This window comes from Idiotropiscis lumnitzeri, chromosome 8 (genome assembly GCF_059441095.1).
Source record: "Idiotropiscis lumnitzeri isolate Australia: NSW breed Sydney's pygmy pipehorse chromosome 8, RoL_Ilum_1.0, whole genome shotgun sequence".
Classification (NCBI taxonomy): Eukaryota; Metazoa; Chordata; class Actinopteri; order Syngnathiformes; family Syngnathidae; genus Idiotropiscis; species Idiotropiscis lumnitzeri.
This window is the reverse complement of record NC_142398.1, coordinates 13903164-13927088: the sequence shown is the minus strand read 5'-3', so window position 1 is coordinate 13927088 and position 23925 is coordinate 13903164. Positions and strand designations below refer to the sequence as shown.

General features: G+C 40.9%; 2 protein-coding genes across 6 annotated transcripts in view; both read right to left on the bottom strand.

Annotated features, from left to right (window-relative positions):
- Nucleotides 1-11485, bottom strand: part of rbfox2 (RNA binding fox-1 homolog 2) — a 35523-nt gene extending 24038 nt beyond the window's left edge. For all 5 annotated transcript variants that reach the window (XR_015844628.1, XR_015844627.1, XM_088302304.1 and 2 more), the window contains exons 1-2: nucleotides 10488-11485; nucleotides 2958-3008 (exon numbers count right to left, since the gene is read on the bottom strand). Coding sequence is in view for 3 of the 5 variants with exons in the window: in XM_088302304.1 (XP_088158430.1) it covers nucleotides 2958-3008; nucleotides 10488-10739 (303 nt within the window). In the remaining 2 variants the exon portion in view is untranslated. The remainder of the gene's footprint in view (nucleotides 1-2957; nucleotides 3009-10487) is intronic.
- A 2375-nt stretch (nucleotides 11486-13860) lies between these two features.
- Nucleotides 13861-20528, bottom strand: LOC148332285 (uncharacterized). Its single transcript, XM_088303800.1, has 15 exons — nucleotides 20092-20528; nucleotides 19839-19997; nucleotides 19138-19256; nucleotides 18892-19063; nucleotides 18172-18278; nucleotides 16894-18097; nucleotides 16530-16657; nucleotides 16347-16443; nucleotides 16132-16254; nucleotides 15706-15878; nucleotides 15487-15584; nucleotides 14968-15095; nucleotides 14606-14786; nucleotides 14327-14468; nucleotides 13861-13935 (listed from the first exon to the last, which is right to left on the bottom strand). The coding sequence occupies exons 1-15, from the start codon at nucleotides 20510-20512 to the stop codon at nucleotides 13861-13863; spliced, it is 3327 nt and encodes a 1108-aa protein (XP_088159926.1). The 5' UTR covers nucleotides 20513-20528.
- Nucleotides 20529-23925: the final 3397 nt, after the last annotated feature.

Sequence of the window (23925 nt, the reverse complement as noted above, 5' to 3'; positions counted from 1 at the left end):
TTTTTCCCGTTTCAGCATCTGCGTCAAAGCTGGGAGGCAACGAGGTAATATTGAAGATGGACCATACTTTGGACAGTCACAGCGCTATTAAATTAATAATGTTTATCATTACAGTTGTAGTTGCAGCAGAGTATTACTGTACTGCATCCTCACTCAATTGTGTTAAATATTAAAAAAAACATCAATCTGAAGTGACAAGCGAGCCAGCTGTCATTTACAGCTTACAATATCAATTCCCTGCCAAGCACTTATGCCAACAGACAATAAATCAAAGCTGCAACACACATCCATTATTTCTTCACTGAAGACAATCACATCTTTTCGATAAATTAAAAAAAAAAAAGTGGGCCAGATATAGAAATAGATTCAAATCTACGTGACCAGCGAATCAACCAATTAAAAAAAAAAAAATAAATAAATAAATTCAACGCACATGCAAATGAGGATTCTATAATGCCTAAATAAAGCCATTAACGGCGCATGGATGTAATGGAGGAGTTAAGGGTTGTTCATTTCATCAAACAGGCAGAGCACATCTTTCTTCACACATTGAGCTTCAGCGGCTCCCCAGGCTCTTCCTTCAGGAGTCTTTGATCACATCACCTTCACACCACTGTTGACAGTTTAGCACCTCCGCAATGTGGGAACATCTTCTGCACGCCACGCTTGTCTTCCTCATAGCCTTTTGTCCCCATCAACGGCTAGTTGGCACTTCAGTTTCCCAAAAGTAAATTGGTCTGATTGGCTTTAGGTGATGGAAAGGAAAGCCCAAGATAGGGTGTTTTACACTTCAGTGAACTGTACTATTTATATTTTAGTACAGACAAAACAGTCAAAAAAACTAAACAAAAACAAAAGTCTGCAAAAATAACCAAATAAGATGGGAATGTATGCCACGTCCATAGCCAGCGTTAGCTGCTTCCGCTACTAAGACTGATGCCACTGCCAGAACAAACTCAAATTGAACTATTGTCGCGATGCGACAAGATATAAAGTCAATGCATGTCACATTGATGCATGTGAATCAGTGCGCGCTTGACGACGCGAGTGGGGACGAGCACATTCTCTCGAGTCGCTAAATTGTAACTGCAAGACACACAGCGCATTGTGACAGCCAATTGTTGTCAAGAATGTAGTTACTACGTCACACACAAAGCCGAGACTGAGCCAAGAAGGAGAAGGCTCCGAAAATAGTGAGTAAGAAAGTAGGCAAAACTGGTGTTTACAGCTGTTGACTGTCAACCAAGCTAGCAATAGCATTTAGCATTAGCTAAAGATTGGGCAAACTCAGAATGTTGTTGAAATGTGCCCTTCGGTTTTTCAGCGTGCACCAAAAAAGGAGTGCCGTGGCGCACTCAAGGCGCTCCAACAGGTGACAAGGTGCGCCAAAGCGTCAGGCAGTTCAGATGGAAACAGTTTAAGCACAAGCTGCTGATTGGTTTGCAACAAGGGCTGTGATAGGAAATTAATGCGAGCGGAGCGCAATCTGCCTCTCAGAACACACACACACACAAACTCTCAGAGTAGTGCACGGGCGTAGAGTGACCCTAATGTTTGTGATGAATCTGCATTAAACTAACTGTCAAGTAGCGAGGGACGACTGTATATTATACATTGCACACTAAGTTAGTACATTTGTGAGGACATTGACGAAATACTCATCATTTCAGGATCTAAACTTATTATGACATTTGATGGTTAGGTGCCGTTATTATTTTTCTAATATAAAATCTGTGCCTTTGCTCAATAAAGGTTGGGAAACACAAAATTAAGCAGTTAGAAAAAAAATGACAGTACACTGAGGTGTGATTCCATTTTCCATTTTGTTTTCCTCCCATTCTACTCGGACGTGACGTTTCATAATTGATAGTGTGTGTTTAGCTCTCCCCGACACACTTCAAAACATACCACTCCGTTGGGGGCTTATATTTTACCATCGAAAAGCTAAAAGAAATCAAACATTTTTCGTGTTGGAAATGAAAGATTATTCCAGGAAAAGGTACTCGCACAAACAACAACATCCGTATTCTCAGAGCCGGATCCATTTTTGTCCTAAAATGTGTCATGGATGTTGGAAGATCATTCGGATTTTGATATCCATCTCCCATTGGTTTTTTTTTTTTTTTTGCTTGTAATTCACATCCAGTTGCTACTCTGTGCTGTGTGGATGCCACAGCTTCTCCATTTATTTATTCATGATTTTCCATAATTTATCACACGTATGTAGTTCACAGCAGGCAACTCTTTTGCCTTCTTTGTTATTCTCATTGGAACATCATCATTATGGTGGAAATAGTTCAAAGCAGTATCATCTCATCACCATGCAGCAAAAATGAAAAGTGGCTAATTGGCTGCCAGCCATGTGAATAATCCGAGCAGCCCAAGAGAGAAATCATACCAACAAGAAGGTTTCGAGTAAAGGCTTAAGATGAGAATGAAGTGCAGCCAGAGGTTTGGGAGGATGGCAGAGGGTGGGGGGAGGGAGGAGAGGATTACGGGTAGCGCATCAGAGGATGAGTGGATGAATGGCGGATGATCGAAGGATTAACCATATCAACTGAGCCGTCTAATAACAGTCAGTAGGCTAATATGAACACAAGGAAACAGACGGCCACTTTACAAGCATAAACACACACACACACACTCTTCAATAATTGGTCTATTTGAAGGCTTTTCAGAGTACTCAAAGATGCTTTATAACAAAATGTATCAGATATGCAATGGTATAGAAAAATAAAAGGTAAAACTAGAGGATAGCTGTTTTTGTTTTGGATGTTACAAGAGAACGATGGGAAATACAATACATCTTCCCTTCCCCTCATTACATTATTCAAATTACAGTTTGAGCTTCAATCAAGTAGTATAAAACGTAAGAATATGACTTTCAGTTAATAAAATTTGGGTTTATTTTAGTTTATGCTTGATATACATATATCTGGATATATCTGGATCCTTACCTGACCATGAGATGGGTATCCATGGTAACCAAGGGTCAGCGGGTCATTATTCTGAAAGAAACAACAGCAGACATTTAAAAAATGTTTGTAGAACAAAAAAATTAATCAATACTATTAACCTTTGAGCATTCACGCATGAATGCATACAATTCCCCGTCTATATTTATTGACATAGATAGTGGGACCTTGGCTTTTACTGCCCCGGTTTTCCTGGAGTTACAAATAATTGGTAGATTTTTTTTTTTTTCTTTTTTTTAACTTTGACCTTTTATTTGAGTCAAGTGAAGAGGGGGAAATGTTGCTAGTGCACTTTTGGACATTTATAGAACAGTACAGAGAGTGAAATAAACAATCCACTGTAAATGAGAACACTAGCAAACAGCCAACGCAAGTTAAAACTTGCGTCCAAATGCTAACCAAGCATGTGCCGAGCATTACTCACCCCTAAAGTACACACACAACACTACAGTTGTTACGACTACTGCTTGCCCCAATGTACAGTAATTACATTTTAGAAAAACAATTTGTGGCATTAAATTGTCTTTCATTACAGAATGTTGGTATTTTGGGGTGGTTAGCATTTGAAAACATTTCAATGACAAATAGTGACTAATACAAGTAAATTGCTAACAAGCTTTTTTAGCACTTGATCAATGGACTTTTTTTTTTTAATCCCAAGAATGTTCACATTACATTTTTGTGAGCACAAATAACAGGGTCACACGTAGGGATGGGTATCGATTCAAATTTCCAAAATTGATTTGGTACACAAGGGTCGGACTTGATTCGATTTTTTATTAATTTTGATTGGTTTGCAATTCAATAAAGGATTTCACGCAGCACCAATTTTATTTTCGCATGGAAGGCATTCTTAGAAGAAGCAATGCTGCAATTAGTACAAACTCCTTGCTGTAACTAGGTGCATGCATTTTTTTTGTTACTTGAGATGACACTGCAAGCCCCATGCTGCGTTTATTAGGACCATAATGGTGGTTTCGTAGTTTCTTATAGCTTCGTTTCTTATCTACCATCCACCATGATGTTGTATTTCTGCTGGCATGCAGCAATGAGGTTACAGACAGACCTCGAGGTAATGTTTAACATTCTTATCATTAGTTTGCTGTGTTGAAGTCCTATGCGTTATGTCTTGGTACGATCAATTGATTACCTGTTAAAACAATATTATATTTAATCGGGAAGGCCACCCTGCCGAGCACAGATCAATGTATTGCATTCCGTTCCTAGGAAAATAAATCGATACATCGAACTGCAACGATTTCATGTCGGGAAGTAATGCCACAGAACACAATGACGTACTTGCACACAACTGGCCTTAACATGCATTTTCTCAGTTTTTAAAGACTACTTTTTTATGGATTTAAAGATCACTGGTAATCGTGCAAATATCCACATTGACACCCATGTTTCATTTACAGCTGGAGTGTCAAACTCCGGTCCTCGAGGGCCACTTTCCTTCCTTCAACACACCTGATTGAAATAATCAGCAAGCTCTGAAGGAGCCTGATAAGGATCCTGCTGCAGTAGGAAGAGATGGAAAAATGCAGGAAAGTGAGTTTGAGACCACTGATTTACAGGGTCCAAAATGACATTGTCAGGTAAACAAAATGTCGAAACAACATAATTTTTCCCCATTTTCAGATGAATCTCTACATTCAATCACGCAAGACATGAATGATGAGCAGATTTAAGACCATCTAGTTAATTGTAAAAACATTTCTCTAAAAAGATTATATTTGGCTCCAGTATAAACTGAGTAAAATTTTAAATAAAATTTTTCAAATATTCAAAAGGTACCTTTTATTCAAAGTAGTCGATTAATTGGACTCCAAACCAATAAAAATCAACTTTTATTTGATGAAAACAAAAATTAGTCACTCAGATTTTACACTGATGAGAGACTCATGATTGTAGAAATGTTGATCCATTCAGATTTACGTCTGCTCGAGTGGCTGGGTGAGGCAATTGGGCTCCAAAATGTTTAATTACAACTTAGAGGAAAAAACATTGTGGCTCTATAAAAATTTATCTCGCAATTTTACTGAGTACTTGTTGATTTTTTTTAATAATTGAGATTTGGCAGTGATGTTAACAACACTCTAATGTGGTGTGTCAAATTTACAAGAGATGTTTATTTTCCCTTTACAGGTACTTCCATAGAGTCCTCGCAATGATCATGAAACTTTAATGCTCAACCCACCTAGATGGGATAGGCAAATTCTCTCATACACAGTCAAAATAGTTGGAGTAAAACTGACTCTGAAAAATGTTTTCTCTTCCAATTTTAATTTTTACTCTTTTTAAACTACGACCAAGTGTAGCCTTATTGGAGTAAAATGTACTCTCTGAAATTTAGGTAGTGACGTCATTTTATACAACCCTCATAACACTTATGCTACATCACTAAAAAGGCATGAGTTCAAAAAACACTTTGGAGGGACTGATTTTCCTCTCCTTGTTAGATTTAAAAAAAACAATCCTTCCTCTCCTCTGTCCTTCCTCTGTCATCTTTCTTTCTGGAACTAATGTCCCTTTGCCTGCTATGCCCCAAGGGAAACACTCTGCTCTGTGTGCATCACAGCTTGAGCTGGTCTGATTAGTACTGTAGCCATCTCACACTGAACCCCCCCCAAGGGGCCATTTCACTAAAACTGAGCATGACTTTCCCAATGCAGGAGCTTTAGCTAATGAAACAGGAAGTGCGTCTGTGACTGAAAAAAAAAAAAAAAAAAAGTGATACAATCCAAGAGCCAAAAATGCACTTAGTGAACTGGCTTTGGGAGGTAGAAGCCCTAAATAATGAAACGCCTTTTTGAGGCTTGAATAACATAAATAAAGTATAACTGTGTTTTGAATTAAGGCCAGAAGATCAAAATAAGAATACAAATGACAAATAATGAAAGGACTAACTGACATTTATCAGTTAGTGGATAATATATTGTCAAAAGACTAAACATTTGGAATAAAAAAAAATAAATCAGACAACCTAAGATAGAAATACAAGAGGAAACTAAGGGAGCAAAAACAATGACTCATACATGAGTGGAGTCATGTGCTTGATTTCCAGAAGGAAAGAGAAGGGGGGCGATATGGAGTGTGTATCAGCATCAGTCTCAATAAGATTTGCTTGCAAATTACGCAAAAGAAAAAACACATTATACTTTTTGCCGTTAAAACTGCCCAAAAAAAATTAAAAAGGAGGCATTGGGCGTTATTGTACTCTTTCACTCAGTGAAATGTCAAACATTACATTTTTTTTTTTCCACTGACAAAATTTATGCCATAGACGCGAAACGAACACAGAACCTCAGCTCAAAACGACATTCAAGTGCTCTTTTTTATTATCAATTAATTTAGCTACCAACATAGACTGACAAAGATATTTAGGGAGAGAAAATGATTTAATGGCAAGAGTATGTCTTTCTCCCGAATAATTTCATTTTTTTTTATTTGAGGGCTGTAGTCAAAAGCATGCACACTAAAAAATATTGCACTTAAAAAAAAGAACAACTTGCGCACTAGAAAATGTTTCACCTAAAAAAAAAAAAAAAAAAAAAAGAGTTTTAGCAAACATTAGCAAGTGTGAGGAGTACACACGTAGGATGATTAATCAGTGTCTATACTAGTAATCTTAGCACGAGGGTAATTGTTTTGAGAATAAATGGGTTGAGAATGTTGTGACTCATACACCGCTCACATTTTTAGGCCTCGCTTCCCACCGTCTTTTCTCGTAGCTTCACCAACGCCTTGAACACATGACCCCTGTTCCTCTCAGGTGGTTGCTGTGCAAATGCCTCTGAAGCATCTAATTTGGTCGTAGAGCTCATATCTATTCCTATCGTGTCTTGGGAATGCTACTCTTAAGAACTATATTTGACTGTTCTGACAGTCATCCTGCATCGCTGCTAAAGCGGGCCATGCCACACACTCGACAGAGGCAACGCGCATGTGTTTTGTCCACAGAGCGCTTATCTGCTAAGCTTACAAACGGCAACCTCAAGTTTGTTTTGCATCAGTCCACACCACATACTTTTGACGTTATCACAACAAACACACTTTCAGTGACTGGATTTTGGCCGCTGCTAAAAGTAAACTGTTTAGAACCAAATTTAATTCCCAAAACATGATGTTTAGTGGCTATCGCAGTACTAAACATAAAAAGTGGATACTTGAATTTTAGGATAACATTTGTACTCAAAATTAAGGAGAAAAAAACCCCCTCTATATTATTGCTAGGGCCTTACCGTTTAATCGATCAGCAAATTTTCAATAGCCGATTTCACTATCTCAAAATAATTATAAATTCGGCAGTAGTTTTGCTGATTAAATTCAGGCTTAGATTCACTCTTGGAAGTTCTTGCGCCATTGTCCAGTACTTACCTCCATTCAAATATACATCATTTCCGAAGTGATCTGACTTTGATATTAAATTAACCTGCTGCTGTGATGGTTCTGTATGAAGAACAACTTCATGTAACAATTTTGCCAAAAGATTGCATATTCTTTTTCAAGAATATCCGCTAGTCTGCATGTCCGGCAGCAAGACACTTTTCTGCATGCTCTCAATGGACCTCATTTATTAGCCATGCACACATAACAATTTGATCTCAAAACGTGCTTACTCAATGATAAGTAATTATTTGAGCATGATGAGATTTATGACCGAGGCCGCTGTTGATTCATTCAGGTTTGTTGCCGTTTGCTATGCCATGGCGCTTGTCGAGATGTGGGGAAAAATTGCCGTGTTAATATATTCCGCTAGGCATTTGCAAAGACACGACAATCGTCTTGTCAAGACGATTTCTTATCTTGCAAAATCCAAAGAGCTTCCACACAAATAAAGCATTGTTTTGTCTTAAAAATCCCTTCTTCCTCGCCAACATGACCCATGTTGCGTGCGGGACAAAAATCCCCAGCACTGAACGGAAATGACGTTCAGAAGCGGAAAAACAAATAAAGGTTGATACAAAATAACATTCACACTTGATATCTACAAAATAAATACACACGTATACATATTTTTTTCTGCTGAATATCAAAATTGACTGAAAAAAAAAAATCTAAATCGGTCAGACCTCAATGTATACACACACACACACAAAAGTGGGGAAAATATGATGAGGTTTAAAAAGTCTTGTGTTTTTGCACGACTGATAAAAATAAGCATATATACTTGACTTGTTTCCTAAAATATATCTAAAATGAACTTGGAATGTATTGCATATTTGAAACTACAATTGGGCTCAGCATTACAATAAACAGCAAAACAAGAAGCGATTAGATTAACTGTGTCTTACGACTTTAATCGAATTAGTCAAAATGAATTACTTGAATGCTACCAGAAGCGGCGCTGTCGATTTTGTCTCAATCACATATGTAGCCTGAGGAACAGAATGTCAGCTCAGCTCCATGCAGCATTATAATACTCAATGTGAAACTGTCTTAGAAACATGATCACAGAATATTTTACACAGTTTTAACAATAGTTAATGTTCACATTTGTCTTTTCAAACAACATCTCTGTCAGCTATTGAAAACTTTCAAAAATGAAAAAGAAATTACAGCCTCAAAGCATAGCAAGGCTACCGTATTTCTCGAGCAGAGGTTGCCAACCTAAGTCCACAGAAGGGTGATCCGTGTACAATCATGTCTCACTCAAATCATTTGTCCTCAGTGCTGTCAATCCGGGCAAGACCTTATTAGGTGCTCTATCTATCTATAAATACAAAAAAACTACAGTTTTGCATTTAAATATTTTAACGCAGTTAAACTCAGCTTGATTTGATTAAAAGAAAAAAACAATTTGCATATTTTGCAAAGCCAAATTCAAATAACATACATATTAGCTGTACATCCTTAGAGCGTCAACTCAGAACAAAACTACTCAAACCAACACTGCTGGAGTGAGGTGCTTGTGGGCAGAACTAAATGTACTGAATATGCATTGTTTGTTTCGAAGAGAAATGCATGTAAAGATGCCTGTTTGGATCGTATTGAAGGATCAAACAAAGCTATTTGAACAGTCTTTGGATTAAAATATACTTCATATTTGGTGATTTTATATTCATTCCACAATATTATTCAAGTAAATAAGTGTTACAAGCTTCACAAAAAATAGTCGTTGAAAAATGTGATTAATCGCAATTAATTATGGAATTTTTTTGTGATTTATTAGTTAATTTTATGATCATCCAAATCATGATTGTTGAGCTTTGGCTGAAGTGTGCCGATGTGCACATTGGTAAAGGACAAAGACTACAGTAGAAGATAAGTCTCATACCTAGCATGTATTTGATTCACAAATCACTTGTTTTTGCGTACAACAGTATGAGTGTTGCTCTGCCTTCGATAAGGATTTCAAGGATCAGTGTGGTTATAAAGCCCCCTCTAGTAGGAGATGTGATCCCATTAGCTGGAAACAAAGCCTCTTTACTGCCAGTGATAGGGAAAATCTGTTCACAGATGGAGCTATGGAGGGTGGCCCACTCTTGCCCCCTCTCTCTCTCCAGTCTGCACTCCCGCCTCACCCCAGCTCTCATTTCCGGACTGTCCAACAAGCTCACGTTCAATACATTTTAGAGACTAAAGCTATTGATCTGTGCCTCTCTGCTCTCCCACACACAAACACTCTCTATCCACACACGTCTACTTTAAAGTGCGTTTATGTTACTGACAGCACTCACTGGCGGCAGGTCTGCATGAAACACCAGTCATTTAGTTTGCCAAGCAGGAACAAACAGACCACTTCACTTCAATTACAGCTGTTTCCAATGGCAGGCAAATAGCTTTCTCCAGCCTCATGGAGCACTCCAACATACATAATATACAATAATGATGAGAAAAGCATCCCCTCGATCGACTGCCAACCGCTTTCATAGACATATCGGACCATTTCATAGTACAAATTGACATAACGCTGACACCAAGGGAAAACGGGTCAATGACATTTGCTGATCAGAGGAGGCACAGGAGGGTGGTGAAAAGTGTAGCAATGGGGCAAGACGTGTCGGAGAATCAAGAGTACTTGACTAGTGTCCCGAACCTCCTGTAGAAGTGGAGGGGTTTTGTTTACCTTTAATATCCTCTCCTACTCACCACCCCCTCAAAGATCACAAGCAACCATTCGTGTATTTGCGTTCTAAAACACAAGTCCACACTTTGATACCAAGGGTTTTTTAAATTACATTGAGAGCCGAGATTGCATGCTTCCCCTGCACTGCTAGAACACAGATTGTAGTATAAACAAACTCATTAGTTTGACAATTTTCCAGTAAATGTTTGTTCAGTGAGCACGACTGAAATAGGTTTATATAGCCTAAATATTAAAGGGTGGACATAGTGGGTTGGGCACCGGGTAATTAGCAATTCCCCAGCAGCAAATGTGGAGAACTTTCCAGCTCTGTTGTTAGGGAACTACTGTAGGCCCATTTGTGACCTCTCACATGCGACACAAACAAAAGCAAGACCGAGCAAAAGAACCAATATTGGCCTGTTTTCGAGCGTCTTCCTCACCTGTCCAACCTCGCCGATCCCTCCGGAGCCATCCATTCGGGGGCGCTTACACTCAGCCCCAGTCGAGTCGATCAGCGAGGCCGCTGTCGGTCCATCGGGCTCCGGGTCTCCTCTCTTCATTCCCCGAACAGCAGAGGGAGCGCCGCCCGCGTTGGGATGCACTCCGGCCAGGGCGTCAAGATCTCGATCCCGTTCCATAAGTCCACGGGACACGGGCAGCATGATAGATGCAACGTCGGTCGACATTAACATTTAAAAACGATGGTTCTAATTTCTCCCCTATGTGAGGTGATCTGAGGGCCCACGGTTGTTTTCACACTACGTGCTTGTAACGGGAGGGTAAATTAAGTTGTTAGAAATGCATAGGCCTTTTAATGAGGCTCTGTGGAACACACTCTAAATAAAAAATATTCAAATATAGCGCATTCTGTTTACCGTGACGCCGCCTTCAAAAGAGGCCTATGCTATGTTTGATTGTAACAAACCAAATAAATGAGCAGCGATCACAACAAATGGCTGCCTACCGCCAAAATGTCCATTAGGAATATGCCTCTTTTTTCCCCCTCTTCGTTTTACAGTGAGGGCCGCTGGTTTGAGAGACGCATCCTACCGCAAGCTCAAGACGGAAAAAACCTTCAACATGTCGCCTATGTTTCCTCGTAGACTTGAACCACAAGCGCGGTGGTTCACGGCAAGTCGAGCCCGGTCAGGAGCGCTCTTTTGCCCCCATAATAGTCCGCAAGTGTCCCCCTGCACGGAAGAAATGCTGACGACGGACGCGGTTGTTTTTCCTTCGCGTTGTGTTCCTGCCTGCGTCAAGAGTGTGTTCTCCCTCTTTCTCTCTCCCGGTGTGTTCTAGCAGCGTGTGCTCGGGGAAAAGGAAACCGACCTCCCCTCCCTCTTGGCAAGTCTTCCCCTCCTCCCGTCTTCCGCTCTCCCTTTGAACGTAGAGCCACGCTGAGCCACGCAGCCCGCAAGTGTGCGCAATGTGCCGCAGTGCCTCCATACATTTGTGCGAGGGGCGGAAGGGGGGGGGGGGGGGGTCGAACCTAGTGGTCCAAAGACACAGATGTTCATACTGGAAGCCCTCTCCTCTCTAGTTTCTTTCCCATTTTCACTCTTGCAGTTTTCTCATTTGAGAGCCTGCGTTTTCTTTACGCCTCGTGGCGCTGCTCTTGAAAATACAATTCCCCAAGTTCTTACACAACCGAGGACCTCGGCCAGTGTTGGGTAATACAGCATGGAGCCTTGCCTTGTGCTGCTCTGGTATTTTTATTGCTTGGATGACACCCAGTGGTCAAAGGCGACCACGAGAGGCCAATGAGTGTGTGGCAAAAACACAAAACAGTTCAGGGCTTTCCAAAATTAGGGACGTGAACTCTGCTCGTTTTCTTTTTGTAATTTAGACATTAGGCTTAAGTGTTGGCAAAGGAAGTTTAAATGGGTCTCTGGAATAAACTGTAGGAGGTCCACAGAGCTTTTTAAATTTGGGAAGTCACTGATGGAGTAGTGATGCGTCCTGCTGGCTTCAATGAAGGCAGCTCAGTGAGGGTGTGAACGAGAGTGCAAACTATCTGTCTCTTGGTGTGCCGTGTGACTGACTGGTAATCAGTTCAGGGTGTCGTCTGCCTTTTGTCCAAAGCCAACTGGCATAGACTTCAGCAGCCAGTGACCCTGCGCAAGATAAGCGGTGCGGAAAATGTATGGATGAGTTCCTTAATTTTTGTGAGGGCATGAAACTGGATTATTAGCTTCATGTGAAGACTGAAAATAACCAATAATTGAGATTTGCTCAGCATTTAAAAACCCTTTGCTAAAAAAAAATAATTTTGATCAAATGCACATACACACATTCTCCTCAGACTCTATCTACACTCTGGATTCATGACCCCTTTTTTCCAGGGGATCATTATGATTTAAAAAAAAATCTTCAATGGCCAATACTAATAGAGCACATATTAAAAACTATGAAGCAATGATAAAACATTCCGTTCCGTACTCTTGTCTACATCAACACATTCTCAGTCAAGTTTAACAGCTGAACGCAAAATGTCTCCAATACGTTACAAGTTTCACCCAGGAGATTCATGTGTTGCTTAAAAAAAACTTTTCCTGAACCTCACCCAACTTCTGATTGTCTCACTCATGTCGGTACACACCCAAGGACCGTGGTCCATGGCCCTCCCATTCATAAATTTGAAAACAAAAGGCAGTTAGGGCTAATCAGTACAAAAGTTTAGCACAGCGACTCTTTAAAACATCCAGTGGAATGTACAGGAAATTATTTACGAGTGGAGGGAGAGCTTTAAATTCTCCATTGTTTACCTGGCACCATATTGGGGTGAGTGCAAGTGAGGCCAACAAGCCGAGGACAAATCATCATGAAGATGAAGAGTAGACATCTTGGCCCCGTTATGAGCCACAGACATCTTAAACTTGGCAAAAATACAGCAATGACTTATAGGATGGCTGACAGACACGAGAGGTCTGGTGGAAAAATGCTCCATCCTTTCTTATCTACTTACTGTAACAAAATAAACTTTACAGTAAGTGGTACAAGTGGAAGTGTGTGATGTGATGACAATTTGAAGAGGGAGGTTCACCAGCTATACATTAATATACAGCTGATGAGAGGTGCAAAGGTTCAATGGTAAAATATCTCAGCTGAACAGCATCAGAAAATGAATGTTATGTTAAATAAGTCCCCGTGAGTTCATTTAATGGAAATTAGCCATTTTCAAGAATCTGCAATGCTTAATATTTATTAGCCACCTTTTAAAGGTGGGCCTTGAGGCTACATCTTACAGATGGAACTTTGACCCAACATGAAGTGACTAAAGGGAATATTTTACTATAATAGTTTTGACCCCACCTCTAATGCATCTTAAAAGCAACAACGTTTTCCTGTTAAACGCTTTACAGCATCACATGAACAAGGGAGCTCGTGTAAATGTCTAACTTTTTGTTAGAGTAGCGCTTGCAGTTTTAACACGATGAGGTGGCCATGTTAACAGACACATTCACACCCTTCATGTCTTTGGAGAGTTTTTATTGGTTGTTAAGTGACTAATATCTCCCGCCTGAAAGAGAGAATAGACGATACGTGACCAGGATGATGGGATACAAATGACTTTCCAACAAATGCTGTTGGGGCATCTTGCCAGGATGTTGCAGTTAACTTCAAGTGTCGTCCATGCCTCAACTGTAAGAACAGGAAATGGATCAGTCTTGATAAATAATTCATAACGCTCATTACTAAATCATTGTCCATCTGTCATACATAAGAGGAGCGGCGGATGGCCCTCTTGTCTTTCTCAGCCAAGATTAATGGGGTTTGTTCAGGGTCGACGGGGTGCAACCATTTTACTCACCATCACTGACCAAAACAGCCCTCGACGCACGGGCCATCACGTGTCGAGCAGACTTCAGTTGAACACATGAAGTCAATCTGAAATGAAGCTCACAGTCATACCATGTCAGTCACCAATGTGGCAGGCTAACATTTGACCTTGTAGTTCATGATAATTTACATGTTTCACATAATGCATTTTCTCTGGGTATTGATACGCAAAATACTTCATCTATCTTGTGTAAGAGAAATATATTCTGTATTTTTTTTCCCTCATAGAAGACAAGTAAGCACAAGAGAAGACAATACTGAATACACATTTTTTTTCCCCCCTCCATTGGCCTATTAGGTATCAGAATTCTGCCTGGCAACTAGAAGCTGCAAAACCTGACACTGAATGAGAAACCAAATGCTATATTTCCAGGTATGTAACATGCCCTAAAACCGAAGTTAACATATCAAGCATAGCGGGGTAAACGTTTATCCTTACTTCCTCATCCGGGTCTTTGATCTCTCCTTCAGGAAGAAACTGGAACGTTGTCATGGTAAAGCGACGCGTTTGAGCATGAGGGGAGTGAGGTTGAGGATCAGACAGCACAACCTGAGAAGTTGGATCCAACGGGTTGGGGCATCTAAAAGGTAAAAGTTATGACAGATAAATCTTTATGTTAGGCAAACTGTACCATTTGTCAGCGGACACATCCCATTTTTGCTGTAAAGCTCTCTCCCTGAACACTTAAGCAGAGCCACAAGAGGCACTCAAACATACCCGTTGTAAAGCAGCACCCACACTGAACTTCCGGAGCGCGAGTAGGCCACACAGTAGTGCACCAGCAGCCTCAAACTGGGATCCGGGGCGTTGAGCATCCTAACTTCCAGGTAGAGGGGTTTCCCCAACAGCATCTGCAGGGGCTGGTGATATTGTGGGTAGTAGCTCGTGTACTGAGCATCTGCGAGAGGGTGCATTGGTAGAGGAGGAGAGTCAAGATTCACAAATTTCTGTTCTACTGTGGTGGATTAAAAAGCAATATGGTTAGAGGCATTCATCCACATATTGAAAGCAGTATGAATGCTGTGAATATTTACCACACATTCCTGTGTTATAGGATGAAACAAAATCTGTATGCCTACCTTTGGCCAGACGGAGTTGCACGCCAAACACCCCCTGGGTTTGGACCGCTGGCCCCAGGGTGGGAGTTTTAACCAAGTAGCTCACTGTTAAAGCACTGCCTGGTACATACCTGCACTCCACAAGCAACCTGCCAATGAGTAGAAACACATGAACATGGATCAAATGAAGGACGGTGTACAAGTTGAGTTTCTTAGATGTGCAACCGTAACATGCAAGGCTTTGTTAGATTGTAAGCAAGTATTTTTATTTTATTTTTGTTTTTAAATGTGACTTTTGCTAAATTGGACATATTTTTGTATTGTTTCCCCTGACTGAATTGACTTTCTAAAAATGAGTCCAAGCTAGTAATATAAACGAGGATGGGGATTTTGTTTTTAGGCCAATGATTCTGTTATTGGACAGAAAAAAATTAACCCGTCACTTATAGAAAGCCGTCACAAACATTTTGAATAAAAGCAGAGTTGTATTGTTCAGTCCACATATAACGGCTAAATAAATAAAAATCAACTTTATCTGACCTGACAGGAGAATCTCTTGTGATGGTGCCATAATTGAGGCTGATAGTCTTTACTATGTTGACGATTTCCACCATATAGATCAACGTTTTCCCAACTTCCTGCAAGTGCAGAGAAAGGGCACACAGTTTACCACAACCATTCCAGCATCAAAGAATCCAAACAGCCTGTTCTTATTCAGCATTTTAATATTCAGAGGATGTTCCACTCAATAAAAGTCACCATTCTGTGAGCCCCACAGCCATCCATGGGGAGCTTGAACAAGGCATACTCGTAAGTCACTTTCACTGGTTTACAGGTGGAGTTGTTGGCAACCCCCAATAGGCCAGGGGAGAGGGGGGGGGCCGTAAGGGATGCAGGCACAGAGAAGACAAAGTGGCGGTCAACAGAGCACTCTGGAAGAGGACAACACACACACACACACACACATTCATGGGTATGTAAAGGTCAGGTGAACAAAAAGGTCACAACGCTCAGGAGGGCCATTGATGAGACCCAAGTTCTTCTACACCCTTTCACATTTTCTTGCTGCCCTGATTGTGCTACTTCAAATGCAGTAGCTGTTGTGCTTACATTTCTGCGCCCAAAAGAACTCAAGGGTTCTCTGCTAAGTGACATGAAACCGCTGGTGGGGACAGACAAACTCACCATCCATGCGATAGTAGCAGGCAGGGGGATGCTTGTTGAAGCAGCAGCCCAGGGAAAGACATGATGCCTGAGATACCGGGCCTTGTTTGCATGGGAGCCATTGTTCCCTGGGAAGGTTGCAATCTTATAAAAGTGAAAGCATGATAAAAATGTCATTTTCACTGTTGAAATAAACTCCATTAAATTGTCTTTCGGGAGCGCACTGACTAAAGTACCATGCCCAGATGAAGCGGTTGCAGCGGGACAGTAAAACTGAGCCTCCATCCTGCCGTTTTGAGTCACATGGCTAACACGAATGATGTACATGTTATCCTTAGAGACAAAATGTTTATGAACAGGTTAATGACCAATTATACAAAAGTGTGTGTGGTTAGTGTGAAGTCCGAGTCAATACTTGCCTTCACACTCATGTAACAGCGTGTGTGTAACTGGAGGCTAAAACGGATTTTGTCGTCTTTTCCTACACTGGTAGAATATCCACAGTGCTCTGGAGCATCCTGGATACTCATCTCATTCCCTTTTGCATCTGAAAAATTGGAGACAAATACCAGCAAGGTGTTTTTGAGCATGCTAAAACTGCCAAATGCGCTGTATATATATATCATCTTATACTGGCTCACAGCCAACCCTTTCCCTTCCCCCATTGAAATGTATTCCAGAGCAGCTCCCTTGAAGCAAATTAAACTCATGCAGAGCTGATTGCAACCATATGCATTTCATACATACTATACTGTACATACCGGGGTCAAAGCATATGCGCACCTTTAACAACAATTCCAGAGAGTGGACCAGGTGGGAGCTGAACAAGCATCTGATTGGAGGAGCAGAAGACTTTGGTCTTCGGAACAACTGCGGGACGAAGGGAAGTCTTGCCAAGCACAGGCTTTCGGGTGGGTGCAGGTGACTCAGTCAGATCCTGGGGCGGAGGGGTGTGTATTGGTGGATAGCCATCAGGATAAGGGTACTGGTAGGCGTCACAAGGTGTGTGAGAGTAAGGGGGGCAGTTGGCTTGCTGACGTTCCTCAGCTGCAGGTGAAAAGTAGTAAATGGGGTCTTGGGGATAATTATCGCCGGGAATAGCAGAATTGGAAGGCTGCACTAGATTGTGATCTTTTTGCGAGTAGAAGAAGTATTCGAATGGATTGTAAAAGCCATATAGATTGGAGGGAAGCTGGTAATGTGTTCTTGGTGGTTGTTTGGAAGTGGGAGGATGTGCTCCTGGAATCGAAGCAGCTGTAGGTAGAGGATAGGAAGGTATCTGAAGAAAATCCAGGATTGTGCGTGGGTGGGGATCATGAGGATCAGATGGTTGAGGGAGATTGGCAGGAGGATAGACTTGGGGAAAATGAGGGGACAGGAAATTAGGGTAAGCATCCCGGGAATGATCCTGAGTTGGCGCCATTTGGTCCTGTATTGGAGGTGAAGGGGGAGGAGGTGGTAAAGGATTTTTGGGGTATTGGAACTGATGAGGTAGGGCTCCAGGTCCACTGTCTTGAGGGAGACTGGCAGACTTTGAGCCAGGAGGGTAGAACTCGGGAAATGTGGGTGATAGAAACCCTGGGTAAGCAAATTGGGGATAATCAGGAAGCTGGGCAACCTGATCCTGGGCTGAAGATCCAGGTGCATCAGGTAGAACGTTTGAGGGGTAGGGAAACTGATGAAGAGGAGCTTCAGGAGCGCCACCTGGAGAAAACCAAGGTCTAATGTCAGGCTGAAGACCACGAGAGGGGATCTGAGAAATTTGAGTGTATGGCAAGCCAGTGTCGGTAGCGTGGCGGTAATCAGGAAGTTGAGCAATCGGCTCGCGGGCTGAATACGGAGGCGGAGTTTTAGGATTCTTAGAGTATGGTTCATGGGAATGGTGAGTTTCACCAGGAGGCTGAGGTAAGGAAGATGGTAGACCAGGGGACGTACAGGAGAGGATGATTTCTTGTGTATCATAAACAAGCTTGACTTCTAGTCCACCCTAAAGAGACATTCACGGAACATATTTAGTTTCAAGCATTTGTTGAAACAGTCAGTTAAAACAAGACAACTTACTCTGAAACAAGAAGCAATGAATGGGATGAAGAAGAAAAGCTCCTCTGGTTGGGAGTCAACACGGTACGCGCACTCGGCAGAAACAAATGGAGCCCAACCTCCATTTACTGAAAAATACATTGCGGCTATAAGTTAGTCAAGAAAAGGTTACATTTTGACAAGATAATGAGCGATGATTTTTTTTTTTCCCCTCACAGCATGTAGTTTTAATCTTTTTTCCTCTCTCCGCAGTATTTCTGCATTTTTTGCTAAGTCACAAATTTGTAATAAAATTTCAACTTTATGGTATAAAAACAACTGTAGAACAGTGCTAACTACATGGTAAATTATTTGTCATTCATACAAAGAATCATGGAAATAAAGGAGGAAATAAAAACAGTAAATGAGTTTCGTCAATCCATTAACAATGTGTAAAATGAATAAAAAATAAATTTTTCATGCTCAATGTTGGGAGCTAAGGTACTGTTAAGATTACACCGCTGGCATTGGCTTGTATCCATACATTTCCAAAAACACTTTTCAGGAGACCCCAAAAACACAATTTTTGTTTGGTATTAGAGTAGTTGAGATACATGAGAAAAAAAATACCCAAATCATCAAATTTTGAAATTGGAGGCACAATCATGCGATGTAGGATTTGTGTGATTTTTTCCTTCAACAAGAAAATATTTTCAGCAAAATATTAGTGTAACCCAGCGGGGTGCAATAAAATTAGAGTACCAAGAACTCCCAGCGCTGGTAGACCATTCTCTTGCTGGTATAGCTGCACCGCCATGCCGTAAGGGGAGCAGAGGACGACAGGGATTGACGATGCAGCCGTAGGCGTGCGCATTGGGCAAGAAAGCTTCAGTGGGCTGCCCCACCAAAGCATGGGCAGCACGTAACTGCCGTTCTGGGGGAGCAGAGGAGCAGGTTTTTAGTCAAGGACACAGTGAGCAAGGTGAGGAATGACTGCTAGAGGACTACCTGCTGGGTAATGTAGCATGCATCATATGGCACCACCATCTGAAGGTCACTCCATGATGTCCTCACTGTGTAACCACAATATATAGAGAGATGGAACAGAGAGACGGGAGAAGCGCCCCCTGTTCAAAGAAATGGAAATAGTTAACCTGGAGGGGAGTTATGTTAACACCCTTTGGTTTGAGGACATTAGGCAATTTGTCACAACTTGACAGCATAGAATTAACAACTAATCAATTTCATGAATACAATGACAGTTTTTTTTAATATGACTAACAAATCTCATGTGCATCCAGAACAGGTAAAGTATTTTAAGTCAATAGTGACTCTGGAGCAATGCAACAGCCTTTATGCACACTGCATGGTTTCCATCAATAAACAATTGAAAAAAAAAAACCCTTCTAGTTAATATCATTAACCATTTACATTTGGAATGCACCATTTTATATGCCTTAGCATTAGAAAATAGTGGCTTTATTTTCAGCAACAAAGATCTACTGGAGGCCAATGTTTCTGCAATGCTCTTTCAGGAGCACTCTGAATGATAAATGTTTTTAATGATAGGTGTCTGTTTAAAAAACGGGAAGGGGGCATACATAATAGTTAAGCAACAGAGATATAATGCTGCTCGTGGCAGACCAAATATACTGCAACTGTGCATCCTAAGCTTTGATAACTACAAAAATACATTTAATATATTTAACCTTTGTCCACTAAGAGTCGTGAAAATCCTTGTCCTGAAGCTGTGAAGCTCATAAAATTGTGATCACACAACAGCACGGGCTTCATCGCCAGCCATTCAGATGCATGTGGAACGGAGTCAGATGATGAGACCAAGACTCTGCCTGGAACACCAGAAAACCCTAGCACATAATCAATTTCAGATACAGAAAATAAAAATAAATCTGTAAAATGAACATGGAGAACGCCAGTATTTGAGTCTATAAAAATAGTTACCTGCGAAATCACTTTGATATCCATCTTCTGTGTCGGATAAGCTTTGTGATGTGATGGCTTTACCTTTAGTCCAAGTCCATGACAAGCTCTCCTGAGGAACAGGTTCGTTGAGTTTGGATTTGCTGGAGTCTTGATCTGCAGAAGACGCTTCAGTTCGGGGCCAAAACTTATTGTAACCACTTTCGCTAGATTCGTGCCGTTTTCTTCTCTGGACACGAAACTCGTCAATATTCCCTTTCGTGAAATCTTCATGTTTAACCCGCCCCCGTCTTCGTTCGGGTAAAAATGAATCTTGGGCTTCGTCGGCGGAAATGCGTCTCCCCCACGAGGTTGGAGGTACGGAACCACAGAAGTAAAACAAGTAAATCGTAATAGTAAATAAATACAATAAGTACTTTGTCCTTTTGTCGTCGCAATACATCTCCAGTTTGTTACGCTTCTGCTAGCTTGTCTACGGAGAGTTGCATGCAGGTGAGGCTAATTAAATGACATTAAGCTTGGACCAATCAGGGAAGAAACGCGTATGACGTATCTTTGGACGTCATAATAAATTGACTTTTTTTTTTTCCTCGACAAAAATGTTGTTTTTTTTTCTACAGAAATTGTGTGTTTAGTAATGTCTCAAAAATGGGTATAAACATGAACTAAAACTAAAAGATGAATACTAATGTGAGTATGTGCATCTGCATTTGAACTACAAAATCCGACTAGCCATAAAATTCATGATAAAAAAAAAGAAGTCACAAGTCTAGACTTAAGTGTATAATTTCCCATAAAATATCATAGTTACCAACTCATACGAGTACTGGCCTTAATTGGTATTATATGCTTTTATATGCGGCACGGTGAAAGACTGGTTAGAATGTCTGCCTCACAGTTCAGAGGTGCAGGGTTCAATCCCGGGCTCTGGCCTTCTTTTGTGGAGTTTGCATGTTCTTCCCATGCATGCATGGGTTTACTCCGGTTTCCTCCCACATTCTACAAACATGCATGGCATGGTTTGAACACTCTAAATTGTTCTTTGGTGTGATTGTGAGCACGGATAGTTGTTTGTCTTTGCGAGCCCTGCGATTGGCAAGCATCCAGTTCAGGGTGTAACCCGCCTACTGCCCAAAGGCATCTGGGATATGCTCCAGCATACTCGCGACCCTTGTGAGGAGAAGCGGATTGAATAATGGATGGATGGCTGCTTATACATGCATTCTTTGTACTCTTTGTTCATCAGCTGATGGATAATAAAAATAAAAATGAGGATTCATGGCATGCCAGCAGACAGCAAAATCTGAATTAAAATCCTATTAGACATCCAACATTATAGTATGACTCAAGTATCTGGACACTGGCTATTTTGTGAAACAGTGAATTGTTTGTGATTTAGGATACTTTATCTAATTATGATGAAAGTAAGGTTGCAGTCACAGAAGAATTTTATAGCCATTTAGAGGGGTAAAAGGTGAGGACATCTGCGTGATGAAGTCATGTGTTGGAAGAGGACTTTTTTGTGTTGCTGCTCCAGATGGGACGGTAATGTACTGCAGTATCTTGAGGGGGGGAAAAAATCCCTCTGGAACTCATTTGGAATGTTCAAATGTGGTGCGCTGCACTACTTAAATTTTGTATTGACGGGTGTGGGAATTGGTTGGACGTAAGGAGGAATGTGAAGAGGCCCTTCAAAAGAAAGATATGGCAAATAGTTCAATTGAAAGCCAAACTGAGAAATAGACTTGAAGAGAAATAAATGGATTTTCATGGATTGTGTCAGTGACAGATTTTAAAATACATTTGAACTTCCAATCTTGCTGCTCTGTGAAAAGATGGTTGGGATGTTCGCGATTTAAAAGACGACTTTTCAGGCGTGACAGCTGCTGCTCTGTAATAACTTCCGAATAAGCACTCTCTGCACAATGTCTGTTTTGAGGAGGTCTATGTCGAAGCCCACATATTGGGACACGAATAGAAAACGCCACTGACTCAGGATTGGCGTTAAAGTGTTACCAGTATGCTCTCCCGCTCTCACAAGATATTTTGGCGCAATTTGCAGAACCTAAAAGGCCAATTACATGACATTCATTCTTGATGGCCGATGTCCAATTCTTCCAAAATCAAAATAATGACGAAATCTTATCTTGAATCAATCTGTAGCCAAGATAAAACGTTTATTAACTGCATGGTCAATGTTTTAAGTAACATTTTTAACAATCCTAAAGTCCTGATAACAATCTGTGTTAGGGTAAAAAGACATTAACCAGTGTATTATGAATACATTACACCGCATTTAAACAATCTCTTAACAGCGTTTGAGATGTTCCAAGCAATGCATTTCGTACCATTACTCCCCCAAAAATGAACAGACTGGTTTCCTGTATACATTAATATACGGTAATTTGGCTTCCTCAGGAAATACAGATATTGCTGTCTCTTCCTGCAGATAGCCTCAGACACTTGTATTGATCAGCAAATTGGATGTGGTGTCCTTTAATATACATAAATCTGTGTAAAACTAACTTAGGAATACTAAACCCTTGGTCAACAAAGCTATAAAAAGTCACAGTTCAGCAAAGTCAAAGAAGAAATGTGAATTAGCGATGCAATCCACCTCATCCAACACAGAATAAATACTTGTTCCGTTCTATTATTGGGGTGATCCAGAATGTGTATGATGCTGATTTGTTTCCAGGTTGAGAATCTCACATCGCCAAGTCAAAAGGCAAACGAAGGCGTGGAAATCATAAAGGCAGAGGAAGTCAACATTATGTTATCTGTCTTCATCTCACCTCCAGAAGCACAAAGCTGCCATTGTTAGCCTGGGATGAGGACTACGGCCATCGATGTGGGCCCCCCCTGAAACATTTCTGGCCTGAGGGCAGAGATGAGCTAAGCCTGCTTTCAAAACATGCTTTTGTCATAAGAGGACACATACTCACTTGAGCTTTTCTCTCATCCGACACAGGTAGTAAAAAGCTTTCGTGGGTGTACACTGGCTGACTGGTGGTGAGCCTCTAAAAACATGGCATTATTTGAAAAAAATCCACTACTCTCTTTAAATGTCACGACTGAAACAAGCACCGGCGGCCTCACACTTACTCACTCCAGCCTTTGCTTGAACAATAACATGAGTTCAATAGAAGGCAGTTGTGCCAGACTATTATTTTGTAAACACTAGCGTCTATACAGGCCTTAACTGCAGTTGGAGGTTGCCACGGTGATGCTCACTGCTTTCACGCACGCTGCAATTTGCTGTCAACTGGATTTTTGTGTGCTGGGGTCGGTCAGTGAGCATCCACTGTTTGTTCCCTTCCTGTAAATCTCGACTTTGTGTTAGTTTGTGTACTCAGAAGATGTATATATTATTGTAACTTTCCAAAGAGTTTTGCCACAAGAGCGGTACACTCAAAATGGAAGCTTTCATACCGTTAAAATGCTGATAGAGCTTGAGAACATATTCATTGGAACCTCTGAGGTCCTGCTGTGGAACAGATTGCAGTTGGACCAAAATCTCAGAGGGCAAAATGCTTCTTCTGGGAAGAAAATAAATAAATAAATAAATAAATAAATAAAAAAGCTATAATGCATGTTGTTTTTCTGTGGCTTTATTTGCAGGTATTTGGCAGCAATTATTCTGCGAAAAAAAAGCCACAGAGAATAGCAACATGTAAAACAAGACTCTCAAGTTTGGAGTGTTTTGAGTGAAGAAACTTAGGAGGGGAAATCAAAGTGATGAATTCAATGTTCACCGAGCTGTGGATTTATTTTGGACCGTAACTCAAAAAGATGCAAATGTGTCAGAGAATGTAGTAATTGAGAGCAGATGGATGGTAATGACAGCATAGTGCA

What these genes read in the sequence shown, in the direction of transcription:
- LOC148332285 (XM_088303800.1), bottom strand. Translation starts at nt 20,512, where the DNA reads ATGTATTGCGACGACAAAAGGACAAAGTACTTATTGTATTTATTTACT. An exon ending in AACCGCTTCATCTGGGCATG is followed by an intron (nt 16,255 to 16,346) that starts GTACTTTAGTCA and finishes CACTTTTATAAG; the next exon opens with ATTGCAACCTTCCCAGGGAA. An exon ending in TCAAAGACCCGGATGAGGAA is followed by an intron (nt 13,936 to 14,326) that starts GTAAGGATAAAC and finishes GCTTCATTTCAG; the next exon opens with ATTGACTTCATGTGTTCAAC.